This window comes from Aethalodelphis obliquidens, unplaced genomic scaffold, assembly GCF_003676395.1.
Source record: "Aethalodelphis obliquidens isolate GAN/ISIS:26980383/991018 unplaced genomic scaffold, ASM367639v1 scaffold48, whole genome shotgun sequence".
In the NCBI taxonomy this organism is placed as follows: domain Eukaryota; kingdom Metazoa; phylum Chordata; class Mammalia; order Artiodactyla; family Delphinidae; genus Aethalodelphis; species Aethalodelphis obliquidens.
In genome coordinates, this window is record NW_020837992.1 from 14,018,423 (window position 1) to 14,037,656 (window position 19,234).

At 43.8% G+C, this 19,234-nt stretch overlaps 1 protein-coding gene across 9 annotated transcripts in view; it reads right to left on the bottom strand.

Annotated features, from left to right (window-relative positions):
* CUNH1orf21 (chromosome unknown C1orf21 homolog) overlaps positions 1-19,234 on the bottom strand; it is a 255,177-nt gene that overhangs the window by 24,551 nt on the left and 211,392 nt on the right. For 3 of the 9 annotated variants that reach the window (XM_027083035.1, XM_027083038.1, XM_027083041.1), the window contains one exon: positions 5,602-6,407. The exons of 2 other annotated variants lie outside the window; for them this stretch is intronic. In XM_027083035.1, coding sequence (XP_026938836.1) covers positions 6,328-6,407 — 80 coding nt within the window. In that variant the 3' untranslated portion in view covers positions 5,602-6,327. Of the gene's footprint in view, positions 1-5,601; positions 6,408-8,375; positions 15,503-19,234 lie in introns of those variants that run through there. 4 more of the 9 variants (XM_027083033.1, XM_027083036.1, XM_027083034.1 and 1 more) reach the window with 2 other exon arrangements.

Sequence of the window (19,234 nt, forward strand, 5' to 3'; positions counted from 1 at the left end):
GATGAAGGGGCCCCAACCCCAGCCGCTGGTGTCCCAGTGGAGCTGCTGAAGTGCTACAGCCAGGGACATACTGGCTGCGTGGGAGAGTGTGAGAAATGCTGGGGTATATGGCGAGACCTGGCACGTGTCCTGAGGGATGGGTCCTATATGTGCCTGGGGTTGGGAAAGGCTGCCACAGTCCAGGTTAAAGCCCAGGTGAGTGAAAGATGCTAGTGGCAGGCATCCTAGCACAGAGAGGGCACAAGACCAGACGACCAGCAGACCTTCACCCTCCTATTCGAGTCTAATTCAAACTTTCGTGAGAGTGATCACCAGGTTTTCCCAGTTTGGTATTATTATAATTACACTAATGCTTTCCTAGGCATTATCTTAGAGATTACAATACGGCAAAATGCAGCTCTTCCTTGAAGTACTTCAATGATAAAGTAGTTATATACTTTTTCTCCATGTATCTTTCTGTGGGGTGTGTGTGTGTTAGGAAATTGATCCAAATTTAGAGTCCTATAAGGCAGCTGCCTTGTTCTGCTCTAGGAAAATAGATACAGAAAAGCTGGCTTGCAATCTACTGCGAAACTTCCCTTGCTCACTTGACTGTCAAGAGAGAACAGTCCCTGAATATCTGGACTGAAATGCCAGAAACCAGGGGCTGTTCTATCACTTCTGGGTCTAAGCCCAGGGGTCTCCGAGGTTCTAGAGTTATTCTCAACCCTAGGGACCCTAAGGCAGTTCCGGCTGAGTTCACGGCGTTCTTTTTACTGCCTGTAAGTCTTACCCAATCAGATGCAACGCCTTGGGCTAAAAACAACCCCTGGAAAGGAAAGAAGGGAGAATTCAGAGTAGAGAGGGAAGACAGTATTAGAATAGGGCCTTTGGTTTAGGGGTGAGTCTTGGTGAATTAAAGCAATTTCTTTGGCTTCGAAGAGATAAGAGCCATTTCCTACATCATCTTGAAGGAATTTGACAGCTACCATGTTAGAAAGAGGCAGGAATCTTGGCAACGGTTTTCATAAGAAAACTGGACATAGCACCCCCTTGACACAGGAAATTCTTTTGATTCTTTCAAGCTAAGTAAGTGAGGGCAGAGGCGGGTCCCCTCTAGGCAGCACCTTTACCAGTTGCCATGGAGACATGAGTCATCTTCTTTAGAGGTTGTGCCTTTAGAAGCAAAGAGAGAAACTCTGGGGAATTCTTGGGCTCTTCTGACCTTGGAACAAATTAGTTAAATGCCTATCCAAGTCACTACCTGACTATCTAAAACATTGAAGGTCTTGAAAGAGATTCACATCTAGTTTCAATGCTTAAACTAGCCTGGAAAATACAGAGGCCCCAGTCCAAAGATCAAAAAGAGATGTCAAACCCTAGCTCACAAGAAAGGATTTCAAGTTAATGGTCCAGGCATTGTCTTTCCTCCACCTTTGGAGATCAGATTCTCCTAAACTTCTCCGGAGGTGAAGGCTTTTCACCTTAAAAAGATGCATCCTGGGATGAAACAAGCCTTGGGACCCAGGAAAGAAATCAGAGTACTCAAAAGCCTGTTCTGGTCACATCTGATACCTAACTGCAGACACCAGCCTCCTTTTCCACGTGCGGAAAGGATTCCAAGGAAAGAGATATGCGCCTAAAATCCCAAAGCCGTTCCCTTCTGGGCACTAACACCCTGCTAGCCTCTCCTGGTTTGTGTGTAGCTTATCAGATATAGGAAGGCCAAGTAAAACACTCCCCATGAGGAAACCAAGCTGGTGGTGAGCCTAGGAGAGATTCTGGAAAAGGGAGATGCCCCCAAAGGGTTGTTTTCACAGTGTCGCGTTGCAAAGGGCATAGTAGTAATAAAAAAAATTAGGAAAACACTTGAGTGCCATCTTTCCTTCTCTCAACATGGCCATTTATGTTGGATATATGAATTCTACACTTAAGATACACAACTTAGAACACGGGGGTAATAAATTCATTTCCCAGGATTATTGTGACAAGACAATTATAAAAATGCCTAGCACAGTATCTGACACAGAGTGAGTTTAAAAAATAAATGTTCGTTCCTTTTCCTCTTTCCCCGAGATTAGATTAGATTCCAGATAAGGTACAAGAGTCTTCTGAAAAGCATGGCATAGCTAGTGAGTGAGTCCTAAGGTCTGTCACAAGAGTAAATCTGTTTACCCACAATCCTCATTTCCTTCCACAGCTTTCGACCCTCTTCCAGAGACATACAAAAAGGTGACTGAAGTCAAGGGCACTTTTTTCCCCCTTGGAAAAACATGTCCATTCATTGGTAAAAGGCAATTCATAGACCTTATCCATGAAATTCCAAAGGTCTACGGCAGGGACATATTTGCAGGGTGGAAGCCAACTGCCTCACCCGGCTTTATACAAGCGCCGGGAGTGGAGGTGGGGAGGTCCAGTAATCCACCCATGACATTGAGAAGCCATGTTCTTGCTTCGAGCCACCCTTTCATTATGCCCTTAAATATATAGTCCCTGTCCCCAAACAGGCCTTATTCTTCTACTAGGGTTTTAAGCAAAACTTAGCAAAAAGTTTAATTTCTGAGACGTACAAAGAAATAAAGCTCTGAGCGTGTCTTCCGGGGGAAAAGCATGCAGGGCAGATTTTATGTAAAATTATAGAGTGCAATCTGATACCTTTTTTTTATGAGGGAGTTGGGAGGAGGAAGGAGAGAGCCTTAGATACCAATTGTTTTGCCTTTCATAAAAAATATATCAGAGTCCCGGAGTCCAAGATTCAGAGTCAGTATTTTCCTAGATTAAGAATTTGATAATTTTTCTTCCTATGATACTGACAAGACCAATAGACATGGAAACGCTCTTTTAAATTCTTGCCCAGTGTCTAAGCAGGACGTGTAATCAATATGCCAACGGGCCTCATAGGCTGCTGAGGTAAACTGCATTAAGAGCTATAATCTCTGTTCTTAGCAGGCTTGTGGGGAGAGTGTGGCCCTAAGAGAAAATAAGTCTCAACGAGACTGTGAGGGAGACAAGGTTATAACTCAAACTGGGACCGAAAGGGGGGCGTCATCATCCCTGGACCCGCTCCCGGGGGCTCTCAGGTTGCAGCTATGGCCGCTTCTGACCCTGGGTGAGCCCCTGACACGGAGGTGCAGGAGGCTGGCACCAGCACGGAGGACTGAGGAGCCGAGGCTCCTCAATCAGGGCATCAAAGCTCCGTCTCAGACCCTGGGCACTGCAGACGGGGAGAGACCTGTCTCCCAGCAGGCTGGTGGGTGGCCGCTGCTATGTCTGAGGGCCGACCTAGTTTTCTGTCTCCAGACTTTGTACCTTCTTTGTCCTAAATAGACCGTAACACCACCCTACGCTCCAGCCTGGGGCTAGGAGGCACCGTGAGGTAAAAGCCTCTTTCAGGGTTCTCTGCCAGTAACAAACACGCATTCAATTATGACAGCAGTACTCCGTGATCCTGAATGTCTGCCAACCAAAAGAAAGCTACGCACATACTGCTGAACTTGTACAATTCTACAACTCAGAGCCCATAAGGCGTGTGTAATCTAGCTGTAAATCTTGCCTACAGTCTGCCCCACCCACTGGCCACTAAAGCAGCTGGATTTTGAATCGCACCGGGCACACAGCCATCGCCCTTCTCTGTCCTAAATGCTTCTCGGTCCGTTGCTCATTCTGTTTCTATACCTCCATCCGCCAGACCATTTCCCTCCCTCCTTCCTTCATCTCCCTGAGTCCTCAGAGATGACAGCCAGCAGGAGCACCAGCTTCTGGATTATTCTTTCACTGTATCTGAGACAACGGGCTTAATGTTCAGATACACAGGGGAAAAAAAAAAAGGCAAATGTTTTTGCATTAGACCTTTTCAGAAGGCATAAAAAAATAAAGTACAAACACAGATCCCTTGACAATTTTATGATTAAAACCAACAAATGGAAAACAGACAGTTTTGAGCGTTGCTAACATAGTCAAGTATTTCACGCCAACTGGCTCCGTCACCCCATTTCTCAGATCTGTTTCTAGATGTACCGAATGTGTCTGCAGATGACATCACTTTTGCCCATCAAAGAGGTACCCCGTGTTAAACCCGGGAGACAGAACTCCAGGTGAAAAGCCACTGGCTCACGGGCACAACACTTCAGGTTTCACGAAACCCCCAAAAATCAGATTCCCCAGAGACACGTGGTTCTGTGTACACGTGTATCATGTCAAAATGTTAAACGTGACCGTCAGAAAAATGACGTGAGCCTGTTTCATCTCCACGTGGAAGGTGGTGATTTTCTGGGAAGACACTATCTGAGACACCAAATAGAGGAGCGAAATGGAAGACATTTAGTGTTTGCTTCATTCTTGCTGGATAAGAACAAGGAATCTCGGGAAAAGGTCACCCTCGGAACAGTGAACAAGTCACTGGCGCACAAGTTTAAGGTGGGGCTTGGCAGTTCGTTTACAGTTGGGGAAAACTATTTTAGTCACTTGGCCAAAAACCATAGAAAAGGAGGGGACATAAAACCCTAGGCGACTCGAACTCTCCCTGTGTTTTTTCTGCTCGAAGCTGGATAAAAAGCCTGAAATTTTGGCTGCGTCTCTATTTATGTAACAACCACAGCTGCTCCCCCAAATAGCTGCTGCTGCCGGTTGAAAGAAGGAAGGGCTTTTGTTGCTAACGTTTGAGTCCATTTTCTCTAGTGCCTGACTGAGTTTCCTTCCCCTCACTTTTGGTGTGTGCCCGGTCTAAAGGGAGATAAGGAATCTCCCCCTGAACACGTTACTGGTGCCACCAGCTCTGTGGATGGATTTTCAGGTCAAGGCTCATCTTCACAGCAAGAACACACTAAGCTTCTTATTCTGTTCTGTGGCAGGTGATCTCTCAACTACCCAGAGCGTATTAACTACCCACCTCCGGAGGGTGGCAGTGTGGCTGATGCTGAGGCTTTTCGCGTTCACAACCCTGCAAACAGAGAAACACACAGTGCTTTTGCTGTGTTTCTTTTTGTGGGCCAAACCCACACCTGGACTGCTGGCGTGGCACTGAATAGGGCGCCCTCCCCTGAAAGTAACAAAGAGAAACCTCGTCAAAGCTATCGAACGTGTTAAAAAAATACAAAAGTTATTTTCTCCTTTTGATTGCTATTTACTTGTGACAACATTTGTTAAAAATATTATTTCTGTCTTTGAGAAGAGACCATTCTCTTCATAGAATATGGAAAAATAAACTCTACCAAACCCACAGTTCATGTTCCCCACGACTGCCCCGGGCTTTGGCTTTCGCATCTCCGAATATCATCACCAGTGTCCATGTACTATGTTTTCTAGTCGGCAAACGCTTTTCACCACACCACCCAGCGCTGCAAGTAAGAGAAAGGAAGTGGCAAGGCCCACATGCCATTTTGAAGGGAAGTAGGGTGGTTTATTTGCTAACAGGATGAAAGCTAACAGGGTGGTTTCAGGCCCTCCTAAAAAGCCGTGGGACGTCCCCTCACCTCCTCTGACCACTGTCAGCACTGCGAATGCTTGGTGGGTTATAAATGGGACGGTAGGGAGCCACTGAGGAGTCATTGCTAAGGAGGGCTCGTCTTCCGCACCCAGGATCATCATAAAACACTGAGCTGGATGAATGGGAGAAGACAAGGAAACATAAAAACAGTAAAATGTTTATTTTCTTAGAAAAAAAAGTAGGCAAGAGGGATTCAAAATGATTGTGATCACACTTCCGTCTGCATCGGAGCAAAACTGACGCTGCAAGCTTGATCTTTGATTAAGAGACCCGGGAAATGAAACCACCTGCCGTTCGCTCCTATGTCACTTCCAGGAGTCATGTCACAACATGCTTTTAATCGACAACAGCGTCTCTACTTCTTCTTCACAGAGAAACAAGGCTTTTGCCATAGCAACCGTCCCCTCTCCAAAGCGCGACACTGCCAGTGAGAAGCAAGGCTTTGGACTGCTCAGGGGAAGGCAGGGAAGGAGGAGAGAGGGAAGGAGGCGCTTGTCTTAGAAGCGGAACTGGTCTAGGACAGAAGTTGGATATCTGAGTTCACCACTACCTTATCTTATAGAAAATAGGTTGGAGAGCATCTGTAAAACCAACAGTATCTTTAAGGTGAAATTGCAGAATTTTGCTGCAGACCTGGACACTGAGAGAAGTGAAAAGTTGCAACAAGTTTTAACTAGCAGCAACAAAGAAAGTTCGATAACAGTTTTTTGTTTGTTTGTTTTTAGCAATATTCCTTTGCAAGTTCATTAAGAAACATTGTAATTTAATGGGGCATACGATATGGAACGATCTTCTTTTGCTATAGTGCTGTTCGCTGAAGAGAACCGACCTTTGCAAAGATTTCAACGTGGGGTGTAACCTATTTACACAGTAGTAGCTCCCAGTTTGAGTGGTAGAATTGGTGCTATGTGATATCTTCTTCTTCCGAACAGTAATCTCGACCCTTGAGAGGAAAAGAAAAGAATAAGATGTGACTGAGAATCCAAAGCAAGGCTTGAGATAGTTACTTGCAATCGGTTTTCTCTCAGTATATGTCTCCCTGCAACAGGAGCCAGGCTCCGTCATTGACTACTGAGCACCAGGAAGGTTAAGTCATAAATACGTGCTGGCTGATTTATAAACTGTATATACCTCATAGCATGGAAGTTTTACCAAGCCCCCAATAAGCCCTTATTTTGTATTGGTAAGAACTTATACTAGGCACAGGAAAGACTCAGCCTTTCACCAAGTCATTACCAAATGGATTATCCATTCTGGAGACCAATTTGTCATGAACAGGAGAAACCAAAATGAACAGTGAACGGAGTCCCTTTCTGCTCGGGCTGTTCACACTCCACAGCTATATCTCCAAGCCCAGAACTTATTACACTTTTACAGAGGAGGATGGCATAATCTAGGGATGTCTTAGTTTTAATCCACCCTAATGTGGTGGTTTTTTTTTTTTTTTGGCCACACTGTGTGGCATGTGGGATCTTAGTTCTCTGACCAGGGATCAAACCCTCGCCCCCTGCAGTGGAAGTGCAGAGTCTTAACCACTGGACCACCAGGGAAGTCCCTTAATCCATTCTAAGTTAAAACAGGGATTAAAAAACAAAGATTCACTGAATATGTATAACATATCTAGGACTATGTTTGGTATGTTTGGGATGCACAAGGAAGGCAAAAATGCTCTTAATGCATCCATCCCCTAACAAAACAGGTTACTTGAGGGCTTAAGAACTGTATCCAGCCGTTACTTTTGAACATATTTCATCCTCTCTCCAGCAGGTTATATACTCTATGAAGGCACAGTTAGGCCTGGGATTTAAGCTCCATGTCTGACATCACCGGGCTGTCTTGGTCAAAGCACATGGCTCCTTGGTCTGTAGTCTCTCAGAGAGAGCACGGAAACAAGTCCCTGTCCTGCCTGTGTCACAGATAAAGGCTTTGTGTAAAGTCATGTATTCATACTATTTATATCCTTTGACCACTTTCTTTTTTTTTTTTTAAAGAAAAAAAAAAAGAGGAATGTATTGGAAAGATACAAAGGTATCCCAAAGAAGTGAAGGTTCAGTAAGCAAGGTTGGAAAGGACAGATGTGGGAACAACATGGACCTTACCTCCTGAGAATGGCTATTAATGTGCTCTAGTTCCAGTGACTTCCAGTCTCTGTGTCTGTTTGTTGTTTCAAATTTCCTGGAGTGACAATCATACTGGCTCAACTGGACTGAGCCCTCTACTCCTGGATCACACAAGTGTGAACAGGTAACATCCCACGATGCTCAAGTTTGCCGAATGCTCTCTCCATGTTGGGTACTGTGCTTAGCACTTTTCAAGTATTGCTGATTCTGCCACCACAGCCCTATGTCTTATGTACTGTTGTGTCTCCCATTCCTCAGATGAGAAAAACAAAGCCCAGAGAGGCCCAGAAGTTTTCCGAAGTCATAAAGCTTTTACCCGACATCCAATCTTTGGCATGCCATGCACATATCTTTAACTTTCTGACTAGATAGCATAGGTGGTAGTTGGAGTTGGTCTCTGCAAACATCCCATGTTAATACCTTAGGGTTTTGCATGAGTGATCAAAGTCCACATCTTCTTTCCAACAGAAGTCAGAGCCATGTCCTGACTGTCTAAAGTGCTTGGCATCTAAGCCTCCCCACGACCTAGACAAGGGCGGGAGAAACATGTGGAGAGTAGGCTTGACCATGGCTATGGGCAGGAGCAAAAACAGCTAGCTCAGCAGCAGTGGAAGGGGAGGGGGCTTACTTCTTTCCTTTTTTTTTTTTCTCGTGATTTTTTTTTTTTTTTTTTTTTGCGGTACGCGGGCCTCTCACTGTTGTGGCCTCTCCCGTTGTGGAGCACAGGCTCCGGACGTGCAAGCTCAGCGGCCATGGCTCACGGGCCCAGCTGCTCCGCGGCATGTGGGATCTTCCTGGACCGGGGCACGAACCCATGTCCCCTGCACTGGCAGGCGGACTCTCAACCACTGCGCCACCAGGGAAGCCCCGACTTCTTTCTTTTTAAATACACACTACATGTTTCAATTCTGGGGGGAAAGTTCCTTTAAAAATAAAATTTTCTTTATAACTGGGACTTATTACTAAAAGTATCTAAAACATAAAGAAAATAATAATTTCGCATACAACTATTTCTCAAATGTATGACATGTTTCTTTGTCACAGTATCTGTATATTGGAAGTAGCTCACATTCTCCTAATATTTCAGCATCATTCTAATGCACGACGGTACCACCTGGCTGGGCAGTCATCCTGGCTCTGTGACTCACTAGCTCTGGGATTTTGATCAAGTTACCTCTCTGTGTCTCACTTTCCCCATCTGTAAAACGAAGATAACAACAGTACCAACTTCATGTGGTTGCTGAAGATTAAGTGAGTTAATAGTAGTAAAGTGATTAAATCGGGCCTGGCACATAATTTTATACATGTATGTGTGTACACAGGTGTACACGTGTGTCCGACAAACAAAAAAGTGCTGCCACACCAAGGAGTCTTCGGGGTCTGCAAAAGCACGAGGGTGGCCCATTCCCGTGCTAACCGGCCCCAGATTGCGTGTTCTCTTTGAATGGTTCACCAATTAGCAGATTTTGGTTTCTTCTGCTATCACATCGCCAACTCTCACCCCTGCTCCTTGCAGAGTTTTTGAGCCTGGTGTCATCTCCAGGCTTGTTTTACTTGCTGCAAAAAAAAGTCTCCTGGGCAGGGAAGCTGGGTGAGCAATCTTCCTGACAAGAGAAGTGTGTCCCCAATGACACCTCCCTGGTGACCGTGTCCAAGCAGATGCCAGCTGTTGCCTTGGCCCAGACCACCCAGGAGACACTCCCTGAGCCACATGGTGGAGAGCTAGAAAGGAGACCCTCGTGGACCGTTGGGAGTTTATTCTCCATTGTGGGCAACAGGACACATCCAAACCTATCAGAAATGTATCAGATGATGCTCTCCACGTATCCTCAACTCATGGGGCTCAGACAGTAGACCTGCGAGTGGCCTCTGAGCGTCTGGCTGGAGGGGAAAGGCGGGCTCATGGAGTTTACGTTAGGAAAGGAGAGGACTTCTCCAGTGTATATGTGGACACACACTGTTGTGAGACACTGGGCAAATCTTCGGGCTTTGGTTTCCTGGGGAGAATCATGGTCTCTGTTTCATAGGGTTGTGATCAGGATTACATGGGAAAAATACCGTTTCTAGCAGGTGGTCAATAAATATTAGCTGCTGCTATTATTACTACTACTGCTATTAAACCCCCTGTTTGTCCAGGCCCTGGCAGGAGAATAAGGACCACCTTCCTTATGGCGGTTGGGTGGGTGAGAACTGTCGTCACAAATGGTACTCTGCCAGGTGTCAGGGAGCCCTTCCTGCCACCTCAGCCTTGCACCCCAGACGGGCCAGAACCCCATGTGCTCAAATAAAGCTTCTATGGCAGACACCTCAATCCCTTCCCTTCTTAAGAAGCCTCAATCAAAGCAAAGGCCTAGGTGGCCAATGTTGGGGTTCAGAGGGCATCTTATCCACAAGGAAGAACTTGGATGCAGTGACAGACAGACACACACACACGTGAACTGGTGCACTCGCTGATAAAGCGGTGTCTCCAACTCTGTAAATGAGTTATAGGGTTAAACAGACCCTCCAAGTTTACTGTCACCATAGGGAAGCGCCCTCTTTTGAGGGACAAATCTCTTGTAAACGCTCTGCGTCAACCCAAACTGCAACTTCCATTTCTCAAGCATTTGCTCCTCTGAAATTATTATAATTACTATGAGAAGGAGAAGGAAAATTGCATCAGCTTCTTTGCAGACACTATTTCATTGGTTACTCACACCAACCCTGCAAAGTAGGTAGGAGTCCTGCGTCCTGTTACTTGTGGGCAAACCTCAGAGAAGCCCAGAACACAGGGCTAATCCTTGCCTCTTTTGTTATGACTGTAGTGAGTTGATAACTGAATTCAAATCAGTTTTATTTTTGTTATTATCACCTGTCAGCAGCTCTGAGAAGCAATTATTTTACGAACAGAAAACTTGGAAATCAAAAACAAGGAGAGTAAGAGCTCCCATGTGGCCAGTGTCATTTTAAGGGGAACCCAAGAAAACGTACTGAAGCAGCCCCATCTCAGCATCACAAGGGCCCCACCTGCACACAGGCTCTACTGGGCCAGATAGGGAGCTTGTTTCTATAATATGACTTCACGTCTCATTGAAATTTTTAAAGAACTATGCTAAAAAGAGAACCTTAAAACCTGCAGCTGTCAGACGGCAGGAAGCGGGAGTGAGCTGGGTTTGGGAGCTACACAGCAATTCTCTTAGTCCAAAGCATGCCCTTTCCCCTTAAAGGGACTACAAAATGGAAGTCTTTGTAAAGACACTGTATGCAGCCAGCATTAGGGACTGTTAGACACAATTCCACCCTTGTGCAAAGGACACACTGAAAGCTACAGACAGCCAGGTCCCCACGAGACCCCACATGTGGGAAGAATGGAAACGCACGAGGACGCTGACAAGGAAGGGTCCTATGAAGAACCACAGAGGCGTTTTGGTGTAGACTCAAAAAATCTCAAGGAGCTTTTTGTCTACCAGTTTCCCTGACCACAGCCCTACTCTGTAGAGTTTCCATGCCCTCTTCAACTGTCTGCATTATTTTCTTGGAAACTGGAAGTTTATGTCAACTCATACATGTCTGAGGTTCTAGGGTCAGGATTTTTTTGTTCGTTGAAATGTCTAGGCTTCGAATTAGCAATATTAAGGTGTAGCAAAGGAAAGGACATTGTCCTAATTCTGCTAGTTTAAAGAGGAACAGATCAAAGAGTGACTTCAAATAAAGGAATTATTCCTCCAAAGTGCACTTCTTCTCCTCAAGTTTACGCAGGCAAACAGTCTAGGGCTGGCTGTCCAGTTTCAGGGGTGAGTTTATCACAGGAGTCTCTAGTACTTCTCTGTAGATGTGTGTGCATCTGGCCTAATACATACACCTCAGGCATGTAATAGTCAGCTGTGAACTGAGTATTTCCCCAATGGAGTAGACTAGAACAAGATGAAAGTTCCAGAGAGGAAGCAGTGAGCTCCAGTTTCCCCATCTGTAAAATGGGGACAGTAAGACCTAACTTGCAGTGCTGTTGGGAGACTTAGGAGTAATACACATAGGTGTTTGGCAAAGCTTGGCACATGGTACTTAATAAATTATAGCTCTTATGATGATATTGAAAAATGAGGTCAACAGATCCAACTGTTAATAAACTGACTATGTGAGAAATTGGGCCACCACTGGATTACTCATCTACATCCAGGCCCTCAAACAAGCTGGCACCTCAGGGCCTGGATGCTTGTCCTTCCTCCAACTTCCTGGCTGGCTCCTCCTGCCTGCAGCCCTCACCCCATCCATCACTTCACATTTTCTAGACCTCTGCTCAAATGTCACCTCACTGTCTTCCCTGAGCTCCTTATATACAATAGCACTTCTTACTCTGTTTCATTTTTATTTATATTACTTATCATTACCTGACATCATTAACGTATTGCTTTATTCCTTTATTGGCTGTCTTCCCCCCTGAATAGATGCGTCCAGTGGGCTGAAAGTGTTTTCTGCACTGCTGCATCCCTAGGACTTAGACTAGTGCTGGCGACATATTAGATGATCAATAAATATTTGCTGAATAAACGAAAGGAGGAACAGTATCTAGAGAGTTCTGAGATTTTGGAGTTGGAAGGGGACCCAGAGGTCTTCCTCCCCTACCTTGCATCTAATGTAGAACAGACCTCCACTGACCATATTACAGGCAGGGAGCCTTCTCTTTACGACTGGAACATGTCAGATACTTTTCCAGCTACTCATGAAATTGTTCACAGCTGAGCCCAAACCCTGCCTCTCTGTAACTCCCACAGAATGGCACGGTCAGGGCCTTTGTAACCAGAGGCTAGGTCTTCCCAGACTGATAGCATCCTTCGGTCCATTACCTGTGAAAAACGAGGTTTCCACCTAGGTCTTACTCCCTTGCATGTGTGTCACTTTTCTCATGTTCTTTTTAAAGTGGAGCCGTCAAAAACATCACCAGTACAGAATAAGATATCCTGGTAATATGGCCTAAGATATGTAAGAATTAAGTATTTGACAAAGAGGGTCACCAGAAATGACAGATTTCAAGAGAAATGATGTGCTAAATCTTAATAATAATACAAAACAGACCATAAAACTGAGCTTCTGTCAAAGCTCTGGAGAAGGAAATAACTCTTAGCCTCAAAGCCATAAAAAAGATCACGTAGAAAATAAAAAGATGAACATATTTCATCATGTAAAAATGAAACTTTGCATACCAAAAGAAAAAGAATAAAACAAAATAAAAAGGCAAACCTCAATGGGAAAAATACCTGCAGCATACAATGTGTAAGTGACAAGTTACATGAGAAGCTCATATCAATAAAAAAAGTTAATGTAAGAGGATTTCAACAAGAGGGAAGGGCACAGAGTGGAAATTCATTTAGAACAAATAAAGTCAGCAAACACACAAATAGAAAAACGGTCTGCTTCAGTAATAAAAAAATCCAAATGAAGACAATTAGATATTATTTAAAAATAGCGATACCCAATTCTTGGGAGTGTACAATGAAGCGCAGCTCTCATACGCTGCTGGCAGCCTTGTAAAGTGGTAGGGCTGCTTTGGAAAGTAATGTGGTAATATGTATTATGAGTCATAAGAACGTTCATACCCTTCTTATAGCAATCATAGACATCAATATTAATGATAAACTCCCAAATATATGTTTTTAAAAATATATGCATTTGTTCCCTGGGGCTGGAGATGGGAAAGGGGATTGGCTGTATGCTGGCAGGAGGGATCTTACTGATGTGATGAAAATGTTCTAAAACTGGAATGTGGTGATAGTCATGCAGTTTGGTAAATTTACTAAAAATCATTGAATTGTATGTATAAAATAAGTAAATTTTATGGCATGTAAACTATACCTTTATAAAATTCTTAGAAGTGTACAAATATTTTCATTGCAGCATTTTTATTAGGCATGGAAAAAAACCATCTAATATCCCAAAGAAAATATGGTTAAAACATATAAAAGACGAACAAAACAACAGGATCGGTCATCCACTGTGTCTGAAACTGGCAGATCCTTCTTGTACATATCCTGCATTTCCACATATATTGCTTTCTTCTCTCATACTCTCTCCTCCCCAGACTTCTCTTAGTGGTTACTTAGTCTTACGATCTTGTTCAACATCATAATTTCAAGTGAAAGCTCTAGGGAGAATTGGTCTCTTCCCCTCAGTCATCCTTCCATCCCACCACGTATTAAAAGTAATTTTAGCCAAAATGTTTGCTTCCCTTACTACAGGGGGCAGAACAGAACACGTCTCTTATTCCCCTTTGTCTTTTTTTTTTTTTTTTTTTTGCTGATAAAGCAAAAGACTTTATTGGGAAGGGGCACCCGGGTGGAGAGGAGCAGGGTAAGGGAACCCATGAGAACTGCTCTCTCCTCTTTGTCTTTTTGACACTCAGTGGAATCCTTGTGTGGCCCATAGAAGTGTGCTTTAATAAGGCTTATTTCTGCCCGGAAGTGTGCACTGTTACACTCATCATACAGCAGGCTAACTGACAAATGAAGACTTCCCCCTCCTCTCCTGAACCTCTCTGGATGACTGGGAAGCTCCATAGGTTTCTGACCTGTGCATTATTTGAATTCTCCTACCACCTGTCTGCTTCCTTTGCATGATTCATCTTCCTCCTCTCTCTTCCTAACTGTGGGCTTAGTGAGTCTGTTTCCTGACTTAGTCGCGCCTCTTTGGTAGCCTTCTACCCTGCACTGTGGGGCAGTCTGGCTTTCTGGGCACCAAAGAACATCTTGATTAATGAAACACAATTATCCCAACAGTATTTGGTACAGACGCTTAATGGGCCGTCTTGCTTCTCTGCCCACCTAACATCTTTTTCCCCAAAACTTTTCCTGCATGTATCACCATCCAGCGGCAACCTCGGATCTAAGTTTCTATGGGAGCCTGAACATTTAAACTCTGTCGAACCAGGAATACAGGGGCACGAGAGCTGCATTCCACAGCTTGAGCATCTGTGAACCACCAGCCAGAATCCAGAACAAAGATGACGAGGAGGAGGCGGGAAGAGGGTGGAAAAGTGAAATGAAGGACACCCCCCAGGGGCTGCTGTTGAATCCTCCTCCTGTAGGGCTGTGGGCCAGGAGTCAGGCGCCCTCCACTGCTTCCTCGGGGCTGCAAGTGTCAGAGCCTCTTCCGTCAGGGAATGTTTCAGCAGCATTTTCATTACAGCACAACAACAATTTATAACAAGTTTTGAGGCAATGCCGAAGAAAAGCAAAAATAATTAGCAGTGCTGTTCAAGTCTCCTCCCCTGGCTTATTTCATTAGAAAAATCAATCAAGGCATTAATGGCCAAGCCTGTTTCTAATGAGCTTTATTCTAATTAGACTTGTGCGTTATCATTTCAGTTGGAAAAAGGAATCGTTCGTAATGACCAGTAGGGGTATGACAGCCTCTGACTGTTTTGTTGACCATGTAGAGGAATGATCACCACGATAACAACCACAGTGACAAGAACCCTAGTATACTGGCCTTTTCCTTTCCAAGAGAGAATGTATTGACTAAACAGCTTTAAAACTCCCATGAAGTGTTTATTATACCCAAATCCTCCTTCTACTGATTCTATCCTTCTAAAAAGGATATTTTAGAAGCTTCAAGGGACCTATTTCTCAAGGTCCTGCTTTGCCTGATGTTGGCACTCATCTGACTTCGATGATGCTCCTTTCCTCACGAGGAGGCGAGCAGGAGTGAGGACAGGGAAAAGCAGGGATGGGACTTCCTTGGCCGTCCAGTGGTTAAGACTCTGTGCTTCCAATGTAGAGGGCACAGGTTTGATCCCTGGTCGGGGAACTAAGATCTCACAAGCCACCGCATGGCAAGGCCAAAGAAAGAAAAGAAAAAAAAAAAAAAGCAGGGATACAGAATGCAGGATGCCCATGTCTCTGGGCCATATTGAACTGATGTCCTACAGCAGGGTTGGTGACTTTCTCTGTGAAGGACCAAAGAGTAAATAATTTAGGCTTTGCATTCTAAAGGGTCTCTGTTGCAACTCAGCTCTAGCTATAAGCATGAAGGCAGCCACAGAGAAAAGTAAAAGAACGAGTATGGCTGTGTTCCAACAAAACTATATTTGTGGACCCTTAAGTTGGAATTTCACATGATTTTTCACATGTCAGAAAATATTATTTGGCCTTTTGTTTCCCCCAACCATTTAAACACATAAAAACCATTCTTGTCTGGCAGGCTAGATTTGGCCCATGGGCTGTATTCTGCCCACTTTTGTCACAGAAAATACAATTACCATCTGTAGGTTCAGAGGCTAACTCTGTCACGGGTTCGGGCCCTCTTCCTAAGAGCTCACACAGCAGAGATAAATTCCACCTTGAGAGACATTTCTCTCAAGATGGGGCCAGGGTTCTTCTCCCAAAGATTGTTTTATAAAATTGTTCTTATAAACCAAAAAACCATCGATCAAAATCAAATTAAAAAATTTTCTTACAACCCTGTCTTGCTAATAAATTAGAAAGTTTTCAAGTTTCATTTAAATCTCTGTCCGTATGTATGTCATTTTTATATAGTTTCAATCCTATGATAGACAACAAATTTTTTAATTTTATTTTTTTCACTTGATATTATCTTATAAAAAATTTCCCTGTTATACCCGATTCCTTATAATGATAAAGAGATACACCATAAAATTGTGCGTAATTCTTTGCAGAAGATTTCCAGGTCATTTGATGGACTTAATTCAAAGAGATGTCTTAAATTAGTCTATTCTCAGGTATAAGAGTTAAGATTTAAATACCACCCCTCACCCCTAAGCCAGGAGAACCCACTTGGTGGACTGGAGCCTCATGGGTCTCCCCTAGGATTCACTTCCTCTAGGACATGAAGTTTCATGGGTCTCCTCTAAGACTCACTTCCTTCAGGACAATGGCTTTAGCAGGCCTGGGATTTCAATCCATATGCCTCTTGACAAAGATGTGCCTTCCAGACAAACTCTTTAGAGCTCTTTGTTCTGAACTAATTGCTTATACCCTAGAATTTATTTTGAACATGGCTGGAGGTTTGGGGAGACTAAGAACACACCTCCTTTCCTTATAGTTTTTAACTGAGAACAGTCAGATGAGAATCAGCGTTCTTGCTGGATTACAGAACCCAGCAGGCTCTCCTTATCCCCTCTCCTTCCACCCCGCTGAGGCCTTCTGGATGGTGACTGACTCACCCAGCCACAGGTGGAGAGAGTAGAGAATGCTGGGTTTGCCCGTCTTAATGCTCCATGGGCTAGCCTACCAGACAGGGGAGAATGTGACAAGTTGGTTCCTTTCCCTCCTGCCTACACGGAGGAGCAACACTGTTTGCTGGACCACAGCGCTCACCTTCCCTTTCCTTCTTCTTTGCTTTCAGAATAGGAAGCACATGCATTTGGCCAGGGAGAGGACTGCAGCTACTGATGGGATGTCCCTGCCCGCAGAAGGCACAGAAGAGTGAACTAGCTAGATATGAGGGAGAAAAGGCCCAGAGAGCAGCGAGGAGTGGGTGTCCTGGGCCCATGGTTGGGGAGAACATGTCTGTTTGGCTTCCTTCCTCTTCCAGGACATGGCTAAGGTGGGCAAGCTGCACCCTAAAAAGAGGAAGAAAAGCAGGGTCCATGGGATTTCATGATGGATCCTGAGGTTTCCGTTGGCCTGACGAATCTAATACATTTCCTGGGAATTAACACTTTGGGAGGATAACAACTGGGGGAGGCCCAGAGGACATATGAGAAGCTGGGCAAACAGAACTAACTGAATTTGTGGGGACTGTTTAGCCTAATAAGTTATGAAGCTCTGATTATATTAAGGCTTGTCACACATTTGATCAACTGGCCAATAAGAACAGCAGTGAATAGAGGTTAACTCCATCTGCGGCCATGACTATCAGAGCCCTTGGAAATGGGAGCAGTTTCAAATGAAATTAAAACAGGAGCACTGGGCTTCCCTGGTAGTGCAGTGGTTAAGAATCCGCCTGCCAATGCAGGGGACACGGGTTCGAGCCCTGGTCCAGGAAGATCCCCGTGCTGCGGATCAACTAAGCCCAGGTGCCACAACTACTGAGCCTGCGCTCTAGAGCCCACGAGCCACAACTACTGAAGCCTGCGTGCCACAACTACTGAAGCCTGCGCACCTAGAGCCTGTGCTTCACAACAAGAGAAGCCACCGCAATGAGAAGCCCATGCACCGCAAGGAAGAGTAGCCCCCGCTCACCACAGCTAGAGAAAGCCAGCAACGAAGACCCAATGCAGCCATCAATCAATCAATCAATCAATCAAAACAACAACAACAACAAAAACCCAGAAGAACTTCAGGTGACTTAGAGCATGGCTTGGTGCCCGTGTATTAGTTCCTCCTGAAGGTTTTCTTCCACCAAACTGTACATATGTGGATGCAGTGGAAGGTGTGAGCAACGCCAGTGACTACTGTGTAATCTGCTTGTTTTCCACCTGACATTTTGTCATACACATATTCCTCTTTTCATAGACTTCTCTGAATTTTGAGAAATTTAAAAGATACAGAAAAGTATAATGAATGTAACAAGCACTGCATTTCAATCACAGGCATAAGAACTAGTAACATTTTGTAACATTGCTTCTAGCTGCCACTCTCTCCCTGAAGAAATGAAACTACCATCCCAGTCCCATTCCCCTTCCCCCATCCCCAGGTACAACAATGATCATGGGTTTGGTATGATCATTTTGATACTTTAATAATTGTATAATATTCATAATATACCAAATAAACTATACATCTTATATATGAATGTTTACGTATAAAACAGATATAAATACATGCCATTTATAAATATATCATATCAAAACGTACTATAGTAATGTGTGCACGCACACGTGTATGTATAACTGGTGTTTAATAAATATTTGTTGAATGTCCATCTAAAAACAGTGTATGGTTTTTTAATTTGTATGGTGTCATACAATTCTTTATCATTCTGCTCTATTCCTCTATTCATTTAATAATATGATTTGAGATCTATAATTGTGGAGATATATATGCGCCTGGGTCATTTCTTTTAACTGCTGCATGATACTGTACTGTGGGTCTATAAAGGATTTTATTTATTCATTCCTCTAGTGCTAGGTGCTTAAACTGCTTCCAGGTTTTAAAAATTTTTTTTGCGACTGAGCACAGTATGTATGCTTCAGTGAACTTCATTGCACACATGTAAGAGAATTTCAAGGATATAGACTCATAACTTTAATTGATGGTTTTTATTGGTTAGCATTAATAGTACTTCCTTATATATGCTGGCTACAGATCCTTTTCATATTTTAAGTATTGCAAATATATTCCAAACTTAGTTTACTAGAAGCTCTGCATTTGGGAATTATGAGACTTATTAATAAGATAGATACTGACCCATGATACTCACCTGACTCTCTGTGTCTATTTTAAATTTGTTAAGAACCCAGAAGGGAGGCAGAATATGATTAAACATCTCCAAACCTCCAACAACCAATTTCGAGAATATGAGTTTAAAGTATTTGGTACTCCTCTTTTGACTCTATTTAGAAAAATGGGATTAAAATGAGGGCAATCTAGAAGTGTCTACCCCAAGAATGCTTTCTCTAGGAATTCTCCAAAGAATTTCAAAGAGAGGAATAAGTATCCCACAAATAACAAGATATATCAGAATAAACATTTCAAGAAATGTACAAAACATAATA